At 50.0% G+C, this 19,507-nt stretch overlaps 1 protein-coding gene and 1 long non-coding RNA gene across 2 annotated transcripts; both read left to right on the top strand.

Moving 5' to 3' along the window:
• Positions 1 to 4,334: 4,334 nt before the first annotated feature.
• Positions 4,335 to 10,322, top strand: LOC135284532 (uncharacterized). The gene is made up of 6 exons (XM_064396086.1): positions 4,335 to 4,508; positions 5,704 to 5,918; positions 6,763 to 6,923; positions 8,238 to 8,284; positions 8,487 to 8,698; positions 10,311 to 10,322. The coding sequence occupies exons 1-6, from the start codon at positions 4,469 to 4,471 to the stop codon at positions 10,320 to 10,322; spliced, it is 687 nt and encodes a 228-aa protein (XP_064252156.1). The 5' UTR covers positions 4,335 to 4,468.
• Positions 10,323 to 10,339: 17 nt separating this feature from the next.
• LOC135284923 (uncharacterized) lies at positions 10,340 to 12,855 on the top strand. The gene is made up of 3 exons (XR_010350004.1): positions 10,340 to 10,398; positions 10,849 to 10,895; positions 12,784 to 12,855. It is a non-coding gene; the product is annotated as an uncharacterized LOC135284923 (long non-coding RNA).
• Positions 12,856 to 19,507: the final 6,652 nt, after the last annotated feature.

The following is a 19,507-nucleotide window of genomic DNA, read 5'->3' as shown; positions in this document are numbered from 1 at the left end:
TGTGGTGGATCCATCTGCTCTCAGCACTACCTGGTCACATTTTAGGGGAAACGTGGGAAGGTGATCACCCTCCACCTGAGAAAGGTTAAAGAGCAGAGAAACTCTGACCACATATGAACAACAGACCATCTCCCCTCACTCTCCACTCATCACTTGGCCTCACAGAACTTGTTCTGTTCTCCCTGGGGGCACAGAAATGCTGAGAGTTTCTGATATCCAAGAAAGCCAGCAGAGATATAGGGGAGCTTATGAAGAAATGCCTGGAACTCTTGCACACAAAAGGGCGTCTCTGTGTGTTCCAGAGTGGGGTGTATGGGAAATGGCTTTGATTTTGGTTCCAGGTATCTCCTCTAAACCTTCACTGTGCTTTTTGCCACAAACAGGTCCCCATGTGCAGCCCCAGCAAATGTCCAACAGCAGCTCCATCAGCCACTTCCTCCTGCTGGCATTGGCAGACATGCGGCAGCTGCAGCTCCTGCACTTCTGCCTCTTGCTGGGCATCTCCCTGGCTGCCCTCCTGGGCAACGGCCTTATCATCAGTGCCGTGGCCTGCAGCCACCACCTGCACACGCCCATGTTCTTCTTCCTGCTCAACCTGGCCCTCAGCGACCTGGGCTCCATCTGCACCACTGTGCCCAAAGCCATGCACAATTCCCTCTGGCACACAAGGAACATCTGTGCAGGAGGTGTTGCTCAGGTATTCCTGCTTCTCTTCTTCATGGGAGCAGAGTATTTCCTCCTGACCATCATGTGCTACGACTGCTACGTGTCCATCTGCAAACCCCTGCACTACGGGACCCTCCTGGGCAGCAGAGCTTGTGCCCACATGGCAGCAGCTGCCTGGGCCAGTGCCTTTCTCTATTCTCTGCTGCAAACGGCCAATACATTTTAATTGCCCCAGTGTCATGGCAATGCCCTGTGCCAGTTCTTCTGTGAAATCCCCCAGATCCTCACCCTGCTCAGCCCAAGGCCCTGGAAAAGCAGATTAAAACACCCACCCAGAAAGTGCCCTATGATTCCAAGGTCAATCTTTCCTCTAGCACGGGTTTGCTGTCAGAGTCTGTATGGGATTATAAAATCACCAGGAGAAAAGAGCATGAACAAGTTCTGCTCTGGCAGTCCCTCAAGGCTTTGAGGGAGAGGGTTTGTAGTGCTTACTTGCTCACAGGGGCGCACAACAAGGGTTGAAACAGTAAAAATAGTCCAAACCCTTTAGAAATTGGAAGGAAAACCTGAGGCACTGGGAGCTAGCAGCTCAGAAACACGTGGCTTTTGCTCCTCTCTTCTACCTGAGAGCTTCCTGGGCAGGGGCAATTCTTCCAGTTGCATCACCGTGGCCATGGCTAGCAGGGGCAGCGAGCTGATGGATTTAGCTTCTCCTGCCAGCCCCTGAAATGCCAGTTGTCATTTGTGTGCGCTGAGGATTCTGTTTCAGACTCTGAACTTGCGCAGCTGCTCCTTGGGCGCTGCTGGCCTGCAGGCGCAGCGGTGCTGCAGCAGCTGTCCCGCACACAGGGAGGGCTCTGGAGCCTCCCCAGGGCCACCAAGGAGCGGAGGAGGGAACGTGCCCGGGATCTGCTGCAGTACCATGGGGTTGTGAGGGATCCTTCGGTCTCTTTGATGGGCGAGGGAATGGGGCAGATGGAATCAAGATGGGACAGGGATCAGACAGCCCCACGCCAGGCAGCATTTTCTCCTCTGAGAGCTCCTCTGAGTTGAGCGAGCTAGTGAAGCCTGCAGAGCAAATGAGACCTGGGAGTGAGGGAAGGGTTGGTTGGAAAGGAGTCAGATAAAGCCCATGTGGGCATTTCTCCTGCCAAGGGGCTCCTGGGGAGACAAAGGAGAGAAGAACGATATTCCATCTCCCAACATTTCCTGGGATATGCTTTTGTGGTTGCCTTGGCAGTGTTAGTGATGTCAGGTTATTGGGAGGACTCTATGATCTTAAAGGCCTTTTCCAATGGAAACAGTTCTGCAATTCTAAACCTCCATTCCTGATTTGGAGGATACAGTCCCAATTAGACCCATATTTGAGTTTTTAAGGAATTTAGCATCTACCTTTCCTTGAAAGTAATAGGAATTAGGCTTTAAATGCTCTCAAAACATTGAATTCCTTGGTCTTAAGCTGTGTGTTTGAATTGAAGAGCTTTTGTCCACAAAAGTTGGACCATGGGATGAACGCAAGCAATTCAGTTGCAGTGGAACTTGTTTCATCTGCTTTTCTTCTTCCTTTCCCCATGGGTGGCCAATTTGAGAGTATTTGTTTTGTACTTGGAGTTCTGGCTTCGACTTGCTCATGGATGTGCTGTAAAATCTTATATACTGCTTTCTACTAAAAAATGCTTGCAGACTGGTGGGAATTGCTAGAGACAAGGCTTACAAACCAGTCCCCAGTACGATTAGCCCAGTGTCCCTGCTTCAATCCAGGTATGCTTGTATTAAAAAGGAGCAAACTATTCTAACTCACTCACCCCCTCCCTCCCCTTTTATTTGGTAGCTCTTGTAACGAGTCCTTACCATTCCAACTCTTAGTTATCAAATGTGTGAAGGCACAATACTACTGTAGCAGAAGCCTGAGTTCAGTGAGAACATGTCCAAAGCACTGGGTCCCAACAGCAGTGGGCACGGTGAGAGACTTGGCTCTGCTGCCATGGCCATCCAGCCATGGGGAGAGCAGCTGCTGGGGCTTCCCCCATTCTGCCAAGAGCAGTCTGCCTCCAGCATGTGGACTGCATGGCCACGATTTGGAAAGAATGTGTAAAATGCATAGTTTGAATGTATTTTGATGGTGTCTAACATCACCTGACTGGAGCAGTTTGGTAGGCAGGACGCCCTGCGGGCAGGGCCATGGCAGGGATGGGTGGCTGGCACTGGCACTGGCAGTGTTATTTTTCCAGACAGGCTCCTGGTACATCTGCAGGGGAGGGCACCAGTAGCTGTATCAGCCCAGCGAGCAGCAGCACATGGAGGAGACCCTCATCTGCAAAGAGCCCGTCACCCCCTTTGCTTTCTCCCACGGCAGCACAAGATGATTCTGCTGCAGGTGAAGGGCTGCTGCAGCCTGGAGACTCCTTCAGCCAGCACTTGCTGCAATCTCGTTCCTGCAGCTGTGCCTGGAGGATGTTGGCCTGCAGAGGTGGTGCCAATGTCCAGGAATGCTGCTTGGCCCAGAGAGGCAGTGTGTGTACAAAAGCTGCATTCAAAGCCCTAATCACCAGACCCCGGAGCCACTGGCAAGGGCAGCAGCTCTTCTTCATTCCATGCAGGAGAGAGCCCAGCCTTGGAGCCTGTCCCTGGGGACAGGGAAACACTCTGAGTATAGGTTTGAATTTTCAGGGACAGTCCAAATGAGAATTGTTTTGAGGCAGGTGTTGTAATGTTGGATTTGGGTGTGTCTGCAGGAAAGAAAGCAGGAATAAACCCCTTGCACAACAATGGAGAGTTTTGCATGGCCAATTACACCCTACAGATACACTGATCATGTCAGCCCACTGAACACTGGGGGCATCTAATGCAGAGATCTTTGAATAGATAAGAGAGATGAGACTTGAAGAATAATTTTGCAGACGCTGAAGAAGGGATCAGACCCACGTGTCCCGTGGGTTAGGCTTAGTTCTGCCAAATCAAGGATGATTAGTTTTATCTGCTCTGTTGGAGAGTATTTTAGAATGACCTGCCAAGTGCTATTTCTATGAAGAAAATTTTGAATTGTCAGGAGCTGCCAGGGTCAGAAATGTTTTGAGGAAGATGATGTTTATGTTGGGTTTGGGTTTCTCTGCAATCAAGAAAGCAGGAAATAAACCACTGGAACAATGAAGCAGAGCAAAAGTGGAATGTTTGGATGGTCAATTTGTTCCCTAAAGCTATCGGCCAGCTGAATTGTGGGCTCATCTACTGGGGAGTGCAGAGCTGCTTTAACTTCCACAGCATGGTGCCATTGTTTGTGTCCCAGCACTTTGTTTGATGTGAAGAGAAATTAACCAATTCCCACACCAACCAGCTGCAACCCAGAACTGAGTGGGAATTCCAGAAATAAAGGACTTGAAAAGTAGCTTTGGAGAGGGTTTACTTCCTAGACAGTGTGAAACCCTCAGGCGTGGCCAGGCTGGGCTTAAGGCTGGCTGCCCTTGGGAAGGGAAGGGAAAGGGATGGAGTTGGGGTGGGGTTTTGCAGCCATGGAAATGAGAGAACCACGGGCTATTGCATCACAAAGGGGCAGCCCCATGGGCTGTTGTGTCACAAAGGGGCAGCCCCACGCTGGGGCTGTGAAGGCTGTGAAGGTTGTGGCTGGCACAGCCGCAGCGGCAGCAGACGCGTCTGGCTCTGCCTCTCTGTGCCGAGCACTGGCGATCGGAGTCACCCGGCCTTGTTCTGAGGCTGGGCACCAAGCTCCTGTCGCTGGCTACACTGAGAGTGCTCCCAAATTCAAACCCAGATCCTTCTGCCAGGCAGAAGCACGGGTTCAAAGATGGAGTTTACTGGAAAAGGAAAAACCTCTGAAGGAAAAGGTGAGCATAGGAAGGAGCTGAAAGGCTGAAGCCAAATGGAAAAACAATCCCACCATATTTCAGGAAAAACTGCTCCATGCTGGTCAGTGCTGGCTCTGGGTCAGAGTAGGTGGCTGACAGATACAGATCATCCTGCAAGGACGCCCATGGCATCACAACATTCTGTCATTAGTTTACTCTGCTTTCTCCTTTTTGACAGCAGCCAAATCACTCATACTGTCATCCAGGACAGGGACTGTGGCCACAGCTGAGCACAGACTGGACATGGTCATGAGACGCAAGTCCTGTTGCTTTCCTTGCCATCCATGTCAGGTCTCACTACAGATAAATTTCCCATTCTTCCTCTGCTTGCTGGTCAGGTCCAACCCTGAGGATGGTATTACAGTGCTACAGAAACACCAATAAGGCCTGCCTGTTGCTGACAGGACTTGGTGGTTTACAGAAATAGCAGTAACAGCTGTGTGGGTTTTTCCTGTGGATTCACAGGCCAGACTGAAGAAGGAATATTTTCTCCTCTTATCATTGGAACCTTCGCCTTTTCCCTTCAGACTTGCCAGCTCCATACTGTTCATAGGAATTAAATGCAGGCTAGTTCCATGAAAAATGAACCCAAATAAATTTTCTCTACAATTAAAAATTCTTCCCCTTGAGTGCCACACCCATTAGATGTGTTAATGATAAAGGTGGGAATTGACCTAACTCACTTCTTCCCTTATGAGCATGGCTCAGCCTCACACAGAGGTGAGGAGGAGCTGGGCCAATCTCTGTTGGGAGGGAGGGTCTTGTGGCAGCCCAGAGAGCCTGTGCACATTGCCAGGGAACAGCTGTGCCCTGCATGTGGCCCTGCAATGAGCTGTGCTGCTGCCAGTGCCTGTGGAGCTGGAGGGCTGCTCAGCTGTGGGGCAGGGAGAGGAGCAGGAGGGTGCATGTGCAGCTGAGCCATTGCTGGAGAGCACAGGGCTCTGGGCTCCCTGCTGTCCCAGGGCAGCCCAGAGGCCAGGGTGTTCCTGTGGTGGCTCTGTGGAAGTGGGTCAGGGTTTTCCCTTGTCCTGCCTCCAGTGTCGGCCAGCAAGGGAATGTTTCCCTGTGCAGCTGTTTAGAAGTTTGCAGGGAATGTATCCCATGAGATATGGAGCTTCAGATGCTTTGGGTTTGCATTTTGGTTTCACTTATATTTTGTGTCTCCACTTTGCAGGCCTGTCTGGCTACCCTCTTGCCAAGAGGTTTTTCCTGGCAAGTCCCTCTATGCTCCTTCCCTCCAAGCCATTGCCTCCCATCCAGAAGAGCTCTCGTTCTACCAAGCCAAGCCTGATATGCAGCGGAGAGCAGGAGAATGGGAAAGATGGCATTGGCTATGCTGAGGGCAGGAGAAAAGAAGAGGAGCTGAGTTCAGAGGGACAAGGACATAAGGTAAGGAGACCAAGCTAAGTGCAGTGTGGTCAATTTCCAGTTTCTGTGCTGTCAGCAGAGCTCTCAGACCTTTTCCCTGGCTGGAACTGTTCCTTTCACTGAAGCTGAACAGGTCCTGATTTGGTTCTTTAGCTGGCCCAGAAATGATGGGATACAAACAAAGAGTGTGCATCTGCCCCTGCTGCCTCCATTCCCATTCCTAGCCATGGCATGGGGGCCCTGGAGGAACTTGGGCAGGCAGAGACCTTGCAGAGAGCAGCAGGGCAGGGAGCTCTGCTGAACATCCTAAAAGCCAGTGAGGCTGAGATGGTGGATGTGTGGGGGCTGGAGAGCAGCGAGCATCCTGAGAGCTCAGCAGCAGCATCTGGTCTCAAAGGCTGCTGGGGAAGTGTAGGAGGGAAGGGCAGCAGCAGAAGAAATGAGGGACTTGGGAAGAGCAGGTTTTGGCCTCCTGCAGAATGGCTTTGTGGGGACATGACTGGAGATCAGCACTGGCTGTGAGGTACCTTAGAGGCAGGGAGTTATAAAGCCTCTCCCATGACATCCAAAATGCCCGTGGAGGCAGTGACACCTCAGAACACCTTGATGTCAAATATGTGAATACCAGCTGGGAATGTAGCCACTCTTCGAGAAGAGTGAGCACAAGGAGAGAGGTGGCAAATGTGTGCCATGGTCTCTCCCTCATCATCTCCCTTTCCATTCCCCATCCTGGGCCAAGCTGCTCCATCAGTTTGCCTTGACTTTTCCTGCCAGGACACAGTTAAATGCACATCTAAATGTCTTGAGGCATGAATGGGGACAAGGCTGCATGCTTGATCTGAGCACTGTGTTCTACTCTTTGCAGGCTTTCTTGCTGTATTCCAGTGGAGGGGATATGAAGAAGGGGTCATTGGGACCACCTCTGATCCCCCCCATAGGCAAGGCAGTAAGTCCCTCTCTTGGCAGTGCTGCGGACTCTCTGCAAAGCTCTCCACTGCTGGAATCCCAGGAGTCCCAGGAGATGAGGTAAGCCAAGGTGTCTGCTGCTGCTGCAGTGTGCTGTTCATCTCTGTGTTCCCATCCCAAAGTGTGGTTATTTTGCACAGCCAGATGTCCCATGTATTTAGGCAAACCTCTGTGTATTCCCCATTTTGCCCATCTATGATGACCCAGCACAATGTCAAAGCCAGCACCAATGTGCCAAGAGCAGAGGTGGTGGTGGGGAAGAGGAGGCAGGGCTTCAAAGCACCTCAAGATGGGTCCTCTGCTGGACTTGGCTATTGATTCCCTTTGTAATGGTTGTGCTCTTTTTTGGGAAGTGAATTGCATGGGTCTGGGTCCTGCAGATATTTGAATGCTGTCATTCTTGACTGTTAACTTCTGCACCCATGAGATTATGTATGGGCCAATACTGGCTACTGGAGAGGGGTCTGCAAATTCAGGTGCTGCTTCTGTAAACATCAGGAATAATTTCTCTGTGCCTGGGCCTCCACTGTGAAATGAGATGCCAGAGAAGTTTTGGGGTATAGATGTATAATCTGATCAATGTTTAATATTTTGATCTGGGCTTAAGATCAAAGAGGGCAAGGTGGTAGACAAGAGTTATAGGACCGTACCTGATGGAAAGATATTGGCTTGGATATGTGAGAGAAAAGGTAGCTGTCAAGCTTATCCGAGTGATAACAATAAAGAAGGAGACACAGAAGTATCATTTGAATTGGAAATCTTTGGGAGGGCTTTTAAAGTGCAATCTGAATATCCTCCCCTAGCAGCTGAGTTGGAAAAAGCCTTTCTGTTCTTGAAAGAGCCAGGAGGTGTCATAGCATTCTCGGGAGACAGCAGTGCTCTGACCACATGTAGCATGAGACTGTCACCAGGTTTAGGCACGAGCAGGCAAAGTCAAGCTTTGGCACCTGTACAAAAGTAGCTGCCCTCCATACAGTCTCATGTCTCAGCTGAGCAGCTCTTGCTGCTTCAGTGTGGCTGTAGGAGCCACTTGGCTCCAAAAGGAGAGACAGCAGAATTGGGGAGTTAGGATGCAAGTTGAGGAATGACTGATGGTGGTGAGGAAGAGGAGGCAGGGCTTCAAAGCACCTCAAGATGAGTCTTCTGCTGGACTTGGCTATTGTTTCACAGAGAGCTTGGCCAGCTCTCTGTGACTCCCGCAATGGAAAGCTTAAGGAAAATTAATCAGCTTTGCATCCTGGTGTGTTTCTGTGCTGCATTTCCTCATTCATCAGAGTGCCCACGCTAAGAATGTTTACATCCTTTCATGGTACAGGCATTCCCTCCTTTCTCTTTCTACCTCCTCACGTGTTCATTGTCCTCCATTTTCTGCAGGCCAAGATCCAGCAGCAGAAGCAAGGAGGAGAACTCTGAACATGCAGGTAGGTACAGGGCATGTCTGTCCTAAAATGACCATTGTGGTCTTGACTCAGAGGTGACATTTGGAACACTTTATTAAAACCCATTCTTTTAAAAATTTCTTTAAATGCATTTCAGTTTTTTGATGGGCTCAGTGGACTATCCCAGAGCCCAGTCACTGGGAGTGTTCTCTGGTGGTGCAGTGAAAATTCCTCCACTTTGCAGGCGTGACTAGGTTCATTTTCTCCAAGTCTTTCCGGCCATGTCCCTCTTCGCTCCTTCCCTCAAAGCCATTGCCTCCCATCAGGATCAGCTCTCCTGCTTCTAACAACAATAAAATGTACAGCATGGAGAAAGAGAACAAGCAAAGTGGCACTGGCTATGATAATGACAGTAGAAAACACCAGGAGCAGAGTTCAGAAGAAAAATGTTATAAGGTAAGGAGACCAAACTATGTCCTGTGCAGTAGATTTTCAGTTTATGTGATGGAGGCAGAGATTGGAGATCTTTTCCTGTGGTGTGACCTCAGGGAAGCAGCTGAGCCAAAGAAGAGCTCAGCTGGACACTGTGCTTCAGGCTGTCTCTGCAGTGGCTGTGGAGTGCAGACTTCATATCCTCAGCATGTGTAATAACAGGAGAGGTCTTTGAATGGTTTCTGGGCTCTGTTGTGGTTCCTCCTCTGTCTCATGGCTGAGAAAACACCAACAAGCAGTCAGAGCAGCTAAAGTTGTCCAATCTGGAGAAGCTGTCCTTCTAGATTTAGTAACCTATGGGTATCTGTGAGCCATGTCTATGTCTTGGTGGTGTTTTTTGTCAGCTGTGTCTGGTTGGGATGGAACAAGGTCTTTGCTGGAGCAGGCAGTCCTGCAAAGTCAGTTCCAGGTTGTCTCAGCTTTTGACTTGTACAGCCATGCCCTCTGCACAGTTGTCTCTGCTGCTATTTCTAGACTTCATCAGCTTCTGGGCAGCTGTGTGCTGTGGCATGGCTTTGTCCAGAGGGAAGGGATGGGAGGTGGCCATGGGGAGAGCAGCCCAGAGCCCAGGCACACAATTGCCTTGGCAGCAGGACCAGGAGCTGCAGTTGTTTTGGGTTTGCCATGGGGTGCAGGAGGAGGCAGATGAACAGGAGTTTTGGTAGACAAAATGTCCAATCAAAGGCTTGGATACTTGATTTCAGCCTTGCTGAGAAAGGTCCAGTGTCTCCCTGACAGGAACTGTCCCTCTCACTGAAGCTGAACAGGTCTTGATTTGGTTCTTTAGCTGGCCCAAAAATGATGGGATACAAACAAAGAGTGTGCATCTGCCCCTGCTGCCTCCATTCCCATTCCTGGCCATGGCATGGGGGCCCTGGAGGAACTTGGGCAGGCAGAGACCTTGCAGAGAGCAGCAGGGCAGGGAGCTCTGCTGAACATCCTGAAAGCCAGTGAGGCTGAGATGGTGGATGTGTTGGGGTTGGAGAACAGTGAGCATCCTGCGAGCTCAGCAGCAGCATCTGGGCTCAAAGGCTGCTGGGGAAGTGTAGGAGGGAAGGGCAGCAGCAGAAGAAATGAGGGGCTTGAGAAGAGCAGGTTTTGGCCTCCTGCAGAATAGCTTTGTGGGGACATGAATGGAGATCAGCACTGGCTGTGAGGTACCTTAGGGGCAGGGAGAGAATAGTGATCTAAACCCATTCCCATGACACCCTATACTCCAGGTGGAGGCAGTGGCACCTCAGAACATTTTGATGTCAAATATGTGAATGCCAGCTGGGAATGTAGAAAACTGAGCGCAAGGGGAGAGGTGCAAAATGTGTGCCCTGGGATCTCCCTCACCACTTCCCTTTCCTAGGTCAACATTCCCCATCCTGGGCCAAGCTGCTCCATCAGTTTTCCTTGACTTTTCCTGCCAGGTCCCAGTTAAATGCATTCCTAAATGTCTTGAGGCATGAATGGGGACAAGGCTGCATGCTTGATCTGAGCACTGTGTTCTACTCTTTGCAAGCTTCCTTGCTGTATTCCAGTGGAGGGGATATGAAGGGGTCATTGGGACCACCTCTGATCCCCCCCATAGGCAAGGCAGTAAGTCCCTCTCTTGGCAGTGCTGCGGGATGTCTGCAAAGCTCTCCGCAGCTGCAATCCCAGGAGTCCCAGGAGATGAGGTAAGCCAAGGTGTCTGCTGCTGCTGCAGTGTGCTGTTCACCTGTGTGTTCCCATCCCAAAGTGTGGTTATTTTGCACAGCCAGGTGTCCCATGTATTTAGGCATTTTGCTCATCTGTGATGATCCAGCACAATGTCAAAGCCAGCACCAATGTGCCAAGAGCAGAGGTGGTGGTGGGGAAGAGGAGGCAGGGCTTCAAAGCACCTCAAGATGAGTCCTCTGCTGCACTTGGCTATTGTTTCACACAGAGCTTGGCCAGCTCTCTGTGATTCCCGCAATGGAAAGCTTAAGGACAATTAATCATTTTTGCATCCTGGTGTGTTTCTGTGCTGCATTTCCTCCTTCATCAGAGTGCCCATCTTATGGCGGTTTTCCTTCTTTCATGGTACAGCCATTCCCTCCTTTCTCTTTCTACTTCCTCACATGTTCATTGTCCTCCATTTTCTGCAGGCCAAGATCCAGCAGCAGAAGCAAGGAGGAGAACTCTGAACATGCAGGTAGGTACAGGGCATATCTGTCCTAAAATGACCATTGTGGTCTTGACTCAGAGGTGACATTTGGAAAGCTTGATTAAAACTCATTCTTTTTTAAATTTCTTTAAATGCATTCAATTGCTTGACGGGCTCAGTGGACTCTCTCAGAGTCCAGTCACTGGGAATGTTCTCTGGCAGTGCAGTGAAAATTCCTGCAGTCTGAAGTGTTGAGTGGCAGGAGCTGGAGTGGTACCTTGTGGCCCTGGAAATGCAGTGCAGGAAAAGGAAATATTCCTCTCCATTCTGCACATGCCTTTTATCTCCCTGCAGCCTTCCTAATGTCACAATTAGTAAGGAAAACAAGGCATTTAGCACAAAATGAGAAATTTTCCCACTTCTTCCTCCTGCTTTTGTAGCAGAAAACCTTTCCTTGGGGCACTTTCTGAGCTGAACCCTTTGAGACGTGATGGACATTAATGGACATTGCCTGATTTTGTATTGGCAGAAATAGAGAAACCTCCTCTGACAGAATGTCCCTATAAATTTTCCTGTCAGGGAGAAGGAGCCTTCCAAATGGATGCATGCTATGCAGGGTCTGAGTTTGTCATCCTGTGACAGCACAAGCCCAAAGCCACCTATGGCAGGTTCATCATGACAAATCTCTTCCCTGGCTCTCTCTGCCTGTGTCAGTGTTGCAGGCTGAGGCTGGGGGAGGAGATGCCTTCTGCCTTGTCCTCCCTCCCTGCCTTGCCTGATCCCTGACAAGTGGAATTGTGCCAGACAAAATGCGGTCTCTGGTGCATCTGGCTCAGCCAATGCTTTCAAGTTGAAAGCCCCAATGACACTGTTGTTGTTCCTCTGCCATCTCTGGCTGTGTCATGATGGGACAGATAAGACTTGAAGAAATAATTCTGCTGATGCAGAAAAAGGGGTCAGATGACCTGGTCCCTTTGCTCAGGGTTAGTTCTGGCAAATCCTGGGTACAGCCCTTTTGGAGTGACTCCTTAATTGCTGATGTGCAGCTGGAATGCTTAATGCAGCTAGGGGGAAGTATTGCTCAGTAAGGAAGGTGACTTTTTTTCTGGACTCATTCTGGCCTAGAAATGACTTATGACATTAATCCTTAGCTGTCTCACTTTTATTACTGACTGAAGCATTCTACAGGGTGAAGGAATCCCATTTTAGGACAGGGATTCCTCTCAAACTGCTTGGCTGCTGTATGAATTTACCCTCTGTGAAACCATGTAAAGAATTAGTTCTCTTAGCTCCAACAGCTCTGTTGGAGAGTATTTCAGAATGAGCTCCATTGTTCTTCTTGCAATTAGAAAACCAGCCTTTAGTCAGGCTGGCCCAAAACTGGCCCAGTCTCATACAGTTCAGAAGGAAACCCTTGGGGAAAATTAATTATCTGGTGTCAAGAACACAGTTCATGTTTGGGTAACACTCCTACAATGCCAAGTTTTCTTTGAATGTCCTCTAAAATATTCCAACAAAGAGAAGAAAATGTTGATCTAAATGCATCCAGGTATTAGAACCTGGGACTTTTAGGAACCAAAAGAAGATGCTTACTAATATCAGCATGAATAAGAGCAGATAAGAATTGCTGTCAAGAGCAATCTCCATCTCTGCCCCTCTCTGTCAGACACAGAGGCTCTCCAGCATCCAGGGGCTGGGGCCTTCATCATGCAGCAGGTTTCAGTCTGCTGGCCAGCAGAGTAATGTCATGTCTGCTGCCAGTAGCCCATCCCTTGGGAGAGGCTCTAGGCATTGTACCTTGCTGCTCTCAGTCACAGTCTCTGTGTCTTCTGAGGGCTCTGCAATCTGGAACCTGTCTTGCCTGTTGCCCAGCATTGTGGTTTTGGGGGCTTGACATCTGCCAGAGATTTACACAAACCTTTGCTTTCATTTCCAGGCCTCCCACTGAGCCAGGCCAAGGAGATGGATCATCACACCAATCCTGGTCTTACGAGTGACACAGACCTGAGGGAAGGTTTTGGAAAGGTAAGAGAGAAGGACAGAGATGAGCAGATTTCCTTTCCAGTGGCTGTTTAGTGCTTGGCCCAAAATGTCACTGAAAATCATAATCATCCTCTCCTGGGCAATGTGGATTCTCTTGGGAATATATTTGACAACTAGAGAGCAATTGCTTGGCTATTTCCAGTGGTGCCAAGGTGCTTCGTTTGCAGATGGTGCTAAGGTCATGCCAGAAGCATTCTTTATGTGCAAAGGCTGTTTTAGAGAAGTTCTGAATGACAGAACAAGCTACACATCAGTGAAAGTGAGCAAAGTGCATCCTCGGAAGCAGAGAAGCAAAGATTCTAATGTTGTGTGTAAGCAAGTCTGCAAAAGAAAATGGGAGAGTTTGATTTTTCCTGGTTACCGTTCTGGCTGTATGTCACAGCCCTCTCATTCTCAAGTTTTCTGCTCATTAATATCAGTGTTTCTGCAGCTTGTTTTCATATGATTCCTCGTTTTGGTCTACTGATGTCAGAGACCAAGTCCTTCAGAGTCCTTCAGAGCTGAGTCCTTCAGAAGCCAGGAAGTGAGAAACAGCTGCAATTCCTGGCCATGAGTGTTAAGCAACAGCTAATTACCCCTCCTTGCTGGATATTGCACATGGTTTTCATTCTCCTGCCATGGCCTGTAGGAACTGAACTGCCTGCTCACCGGCCGTGTCAGCTCTTCCTCTGTCTTGGAGCACTCCTATGACCTTCATGCTTCAAGCAGGGCTTCCTGACATAGGCTGCAGTTGGAGCAGTGTAAGGTTGTGGCACGGAAGTGTTCCACCTGGCTGTGTGTAATTGCCAAGGTGAGGACGGGAGACATTCCTCTGAAACTTTTGGAATGGATATGGAGCTGCATTGAAACCTATGGCACTCTGTGGACTCTGTGCTCCTGAGGAGATGTTGTGTCTGGTTGATGTATCTCTCCTTACAGTCTATGATGCATTTCCATTGCACCTAGATCCGTGCTGCATTGTGCATGTTGGCTCAAAAGAACTTAGAGCGGAAGGACGCAGAGCTTTTGGAGAGAGAGATGAAGAAAAGGAGGCAAAGGAAAACATCCTTGCAGCCCATTCTGGAGACAGTTGAGCCCGGGGATGAAGCTGAAGCAAGTAAGTGGTGGCTACACTTGTGGTGGTCCTTTTTGACCACTTGCTTGCCCTTTGCACAGTGTTGCAATCAGACTGGGGGACCGTTCCACTTGCATTTGAGTGGAAGCTTGCTTGGGATTTAATTCTGTTTCTGAAAGAAAAATACAGGGGCATGAAGTGTCTTGCTTATGGCCTCAGTGAGTCAGTAACAGAATATTAGTTTCCCCCCTTCACCTCTGAAGTCTTTCAGAGTAGAAAATTCTGTCTTGCAAAGCACACTAGAGCTTCAGACTCTCTCCTGGAGAGCAGCCTCCAGGCAAGGTGAGTCCAAAAGAATGCTTTTCAACCAGTGTGCAACCGGGAAAAAACAAAATGCAACTCCTTCTCATGAAGGCACCAGAGATCCTTCTCCTGCCACTCCCTGCTGAGGAGCTGGTGCTGTAGAGCTGTGCTGAAGCCCCCAGGCAGTGCTTCTGCTGTAGCCCTGGGAGCAAGCAGCGTTCCCGACTGAATCCTGGCCGAGGGGCTCTGCCTGCAGGGCTGTGAGCGCTGCCCGAGGGCGGCAGCAGGGCCCTCAGGAGGCAGCACTCAGCCCCAGGGCAGCACGCAAGGTTATCTGCACTTTCTCTGGTAACTTCCCCTGCCAGCCTCTGGAACAGGAAAACAAAAACAAAGCAGTACTGGGTTTCCTTGTTTCTTAGGGGAAGCATTGCTGCAATTTGGTTTGAAGCTAGAAGAGAGTAGATTTAAAGTAGATATTAGAGATATTTTTTTTAAAGGAAGGGGATTAAAAGCTGGAAGGGTTTGCCCAGAGAAGCTGTTGTTGGTCCATCCTTGAAGGTGTTCAAGGCCAGCTTACATGGGGCCCTGGGGAACCGGATCAGGATGAAGATGTCCCTGCTCACAGGGGTTGGACTAGATGGTGCCTAAAGGTGCCTTCCAACCCAAACTCTTCTAGGAATCTGTGATTCTTTTTCCCATATTAGTGTGCCATTGTTATATGTGAAGTTCTTTGGGATAACAAAGAGATGTTACCCAGCTCTGGCAAGTTTTCTCGCCCTTTCCATCATCACCCTGTCTAGTGCCTTGCACTTAGAAGCTCCTCTTTGGTCCCTGCAGGCTTTAGCCTACCACCTGTTGATGGCACAGCTTCTAGAGTGCAGAGAAAACAGCCTGGTAGTGCCTTGAAGAAGAAGGTCTTGAGGAAGCAGGACAATGTGTCCCTACTGCCCAATAGGCCCATCATCCATGGGGATGGCAGCTTCCCACGCAGCTCCTCAGGTAAGCCTGCTCCATGGCAGCTTTCTCCACACAGGGTTTCCCTTGCACAAGGAGTACAAACTGCCTCCTGCCTCAGCCAGCACAGCTGGGATCTTGGGTCCGTAGTCTGTCCTGAGAATGAACAGCAAATCTACTTTTGAGTTACTCCAGCTTGGGAGTGCTGGAGCAGTGGTTCTTAGAGCTCTGTTGGAAAGTTGAGCTGAATCAAGTAGTGTAAAGGCCTGAGCTCTGGCTTTTGCCCATCCTGATAGTCCAAACTACAGCACTGGTGCCAGGAGACAGCACTGGTGGCTGCAGGGTGAGCTGCAGGGCAGTCTGCCAGGGTGTGCTCACCGTGCACCTGCGAGAACCACCACCATCAGTTGCTCACTCACCATCTGGCCCTCTGCCTGTGCTGCTGTCCAGTTCTGCAGCCAGCTTTTCTGCTATCCCAGCAAGGGCTGTCTCTGCAGGGCAGTCAGCAGTTTGGTGCAGTCGTGCTGCTGCTGCTCCCAGAAGTGCCCGAAGGCTCCTCGCTGCTGCCATCCCACAGCCTGCAGTGCCAAGAGGGAACAAGCAGTGCCTCCTGTGTCACCCAGCAAATACAGCAGCCATGTGCAGCCGATGACACCAGGAGGGGCTGCCTGCTGCTCCCAGGCTGTTTGCTGCCTGCAGGAAATACACAGCAGACAGTCCCTAGTGGCTCTTGTCTCTCCTTTGTGGGCAGCCTGCCTGTGCTGTGATCCCAAGCAGGGTGAGATAAGAAGATGGCAGCTAGGAGTGATACTTCAATGCTCTTTTCTAGTGATACTACTTCCATGTTCAGAATTGACCAGAGCTAGGCCGAGGTGGCTCTCCATTCATACTGAATCCAGATGTGTATGCCTACATACTTCTCCAGTGACATCACTGGTGTCAGTGGCTGGGGTACCTCAGTGACATCCAGATTAGCTCCTGTCTGAATATTTTTCTTGTTATGGTTCCTCCATACTTGGTGAGAATATGCAAGGTAGCACAAAAACCCTCTAAAGTCTAGGGCAGTTCATCAAGATTCTGTGCAATATTTATAATCCATCATTGTAGACAGCTGAAATGTTTTCATCTACACATTAGAAAATGAGCTTTTTAGTGCACAACATGAAATTTTTGATTGACAGTGCTTTTGATGACAAATGGGTTTCATAAGAAATGCATTTATCATCTGATTTTCTTCATACCCTGTAAGTTTTTTTCCTTACCATAAAATTTAATTAAGGCAAACCCAGGTCAACTGATCAACAAGAGAGTGTGTCTGCCAACAACGTGGATCTGCATTTGCATATTTTTATCCTCAGAGTGCATTTGGAAACCTTTTTAATCAACTGTCTAGTCTGGAAATTACATTTTTCCACCAGAGAAAGCTTAGAACCTACTGAGTTTGCAAACACACCCATTAGATGACCAATTTCACCTCAGCATCTTTGAAATACAGGCAGTGTGCACCTCTGAAAGAGTACAGATTGATGATGTTTGGAAAGAACAACATCCATAAAGTACTCCCTTCCCAATAGTAGGGATACTAAAATGTATGTGCACTCAGCTGCCTGCTGTCTAGAATATTTGCAGTCCGTGGGAACAGAGGCGCTGTCAGGTGGGAAGGGTCAGGTATGGCTGTTCCCTGGTAGCTGCTCCGTGGGGATTGAGCCGGGCCCAGCAGGGCTGGCCTGTTCAGGCTTGGCTTGGTGCTGTCTCCAGGCAGCTGCAGGTCTCTCCTCAGGGAGCTGCAGAGGGCCCCTGTCCTCAGGGCTGGGGAAATCAGGGTGCTGAGACAAGAGGGGCACTGAGGGGTTCCCTCCTGGGCAGCGAGTGCTGCTGCTCAGCGCTGTCTGGCAGGGAGCGGGAGCTCTGCGGCCGCAGGAACCTGCCGCTGGCCGTGGCACCTGTGGCCCTGGGGAGCTGGGGCTGCGGGGCAATTGTCAGGTTTAGCCTGGAGCTGTGCCCAGCTGGGGGGCTGGGAGAAAGCAAGGAGCCCCAGGAGCCAGAGAGCAGGGAAGTCTCTGAGCCAGTGCCAGCTGGCACCACAGGGAACCCTGGCTGGGAGATGGGGCTGCAGGCCGCTCCATGGCGGGGTGCCTTGCCCGGGCCGCAGCGCCCATGGCCGACCCTCTCCTTGCAGTGACCTCGCAGACGGCCACTGGTGCCCAGCGCCGAGAGGAGCCACTCCGTGGGCATGGGCAGAAGGACAGAGCCTCTCCAGACCCACAGCACTCCTTGCTGGAGGCACTCTCCTTGCTCGGCAGCGATGACTGGTAAGAAAGGCCTTGTTCACTCTGTGTCCCTCTTGGCATTAAGGTAGGTTAGAATTGTGTCTTGCTAGTGCCTCTGAGCCCCTGAGAGCCCAGAGTGGACAAAGGGCACTCCAGAGCAGTGAGAGGATAAAGATTTGAGAGCAGCCTTTTCTTGGCCTTGCTCTGCAGCACTGCTCCAGCTGCAGCAGCTCCGTGCTGTTTCCTTGCTTTGCCTGTTGCTCCATGGAGCTGCAAAGGAAACCTTGAGGGGATGGCAGAAGTTTTGAGTGTAGAGATTTGGGTGCCTTGGGCCACTGGCCCAGTGGGACTGAGTAAGATTCCTCTCTGCCCCCACTGCTGACAGCAATGGCAGGTGACAGCGTCTCCCTGTGACCTCCTGCATGGGAGTCCCAGAAGCAGCTCCAGGGAGTTCCTCCAGGGACTTGTGCTGTCCAGTCCCTCAGCCTGCCATTACTCCTGAAGGGCTCATGGCAGAAGAGAAGGAAAAAGAAATGAAATCCTCTAGGAATCTTGCACTTTTGGAATTCAACTTTTTCCTTCTTACTGCTTCATATGGGCCTGAGATGTTTTGTCAACACTCACCATGTGTCCCAAAATTATACACAGGCAGAAGGAGGCCCAGAGGTGATAACCCTACAAATGTTAGGTGATATTGGTTTCCTTTTTAATGTCCTTTTGATCTCTCCCTGGTAGATGCTTCATTCACACAGGGGTAAGGACTCCATACACACTGGGATGAGCATGAAAAATCTGCCACAATGCATCTCCTTGTGCAGTCACCTTTGTTTTGTCCTTTCTCTTCTGCTTTCTCTTCCCCATTTCTCATGGGTGCCCTGTGAGGTGCAGAGAGCTTCTGCAGGTGTGGGGGATCCAGATGATGCTCAGGGGTGCCTGTGGGATCAGTCGCCAGCCCTGTGCTGCAGCCCTGATGCCTCACATTCCTGCCTGTAGCTGAGGCCCTGCACAAAGTGCTGAGAGACAGAGTTGTTTGCACCTTTTAAATAACATGTTGCTGTTGTGGGGGTTGTTTTAGGTAGGGGGTTTTGGGAAAAGCCAGAGTTTCAACAGTTCTTGCTCAGGGGTGGAATCTTCTGGGACATCCTGCTGCTTTTTTGAGGAATGTGTGAGGTGGAGTGGAGCGGGTGACAGAGAGGCCTAGATGGCAGAGGGGAAACTCAGCTCCAGAGTGCCAGTGCAGACTCTCAGTGCTGAACTGCCTGCTGGGGCTGACAAAAAAGGAAAATGCCCCAATAACAGCTCGGTGGGACTGTGTCTCAGGGACAGGCACAGGGAGGTGACAAGAAACAGCAGCTTGGTCTGGTCTACAGCTTCTAGGAAGCAGTGCCAGGGGGGCATCATGTGCCAGAGATTTCAGAAAGGCTGTCTGCTTAAATGGCCACTCTGAAACCCCTCTATTCACCTCTTGGATTTCTGTAGGCTTTTGACAGCCACATCATCCTGTGGCAACCTTTTCCATAACTAAATTAAGTACTCCTTGAAAAGCACCTCCCATTGTTTGACTGAGCTGCCAGCCTGATAATCTCAGCAGGTGCTGCCTTGGTGGAGAGAAAAAAATAATCTTCTGCCTTTCAGGGAGCTGAAGGAGGAGGGACTCTACAACATCAAACACCTGGCTGGGTCCCATTCAGAGGTCCTGCTGTGTAGACTTCATGACATTTGCTTGGCAGTTACCAACAAGGTGAGAACATTGTTCTGAATTGTCCCACATACTTCATACATGGTGTGTAGAGTAGGTATGTGCTTGTTCATCTCCATGTGTGCTCAGGGTCTGCCTTCATTTCTGCTTTTAGACCTTCTATTTCTAATTTCTGTCAGCTATCTGTAGGATCTGTGGGTACATGTAGCTGTATTTACTGGTAAGTTGGGTATCTGACACTTGTCTTTGAGTGTGGTGCATTTATAATGCAATGTGCAAATGCAGAAACTGAGACACTAATGAGGTTATTTGCCAGAGTCCCAGTCTCTGCCCAAGC

Source organism: Passer domesticus, chromosome 21 (genome assembly GCF_036417665.1).
Source record: "Passer domesticus isolate bPasDom1 chromosome 21, bPasDom1.hap1, whole genome shotgun sequence".
In the NCBI taxonomy this organism is placed as follows: domain Eukaryota; kingdom Metazoa; phylum Chordata; class Aves; order Passeriformes; family Passeridae; genus Passer; species Passer domesticus.
The sequence above is the reverse complement of the archived record's forward strand: the minus strand, read 5'-3'. Positions and strand labels throughout refer to the sequence as shown.

Excerpts from the sequence above, each read along its gene's own strand:
- LOC135284532 (XM_064396086.1), top strand. The coding sequence starts at position 4,469 with ATGGAGTTTACTGGAAAAGGAAAAACCTCTGAAGGAAAAG. Across the intron at positions 5,919-6,762 it reads CAGAGGGACAAGGACATAAG|GCTTTCTTGCTGTATTCCAG; the intron begins GTAAGGAGACCA and ends TACTCTTTGCAG. Across the intron at positions 6,924-8,237 it reads CAGGAGTCCCAGGAGATGAG|GCCAAGATCCAGCAGCAGAA; the intron begins GTAAGCCAAGGT and ends CATTTTCTGCAG.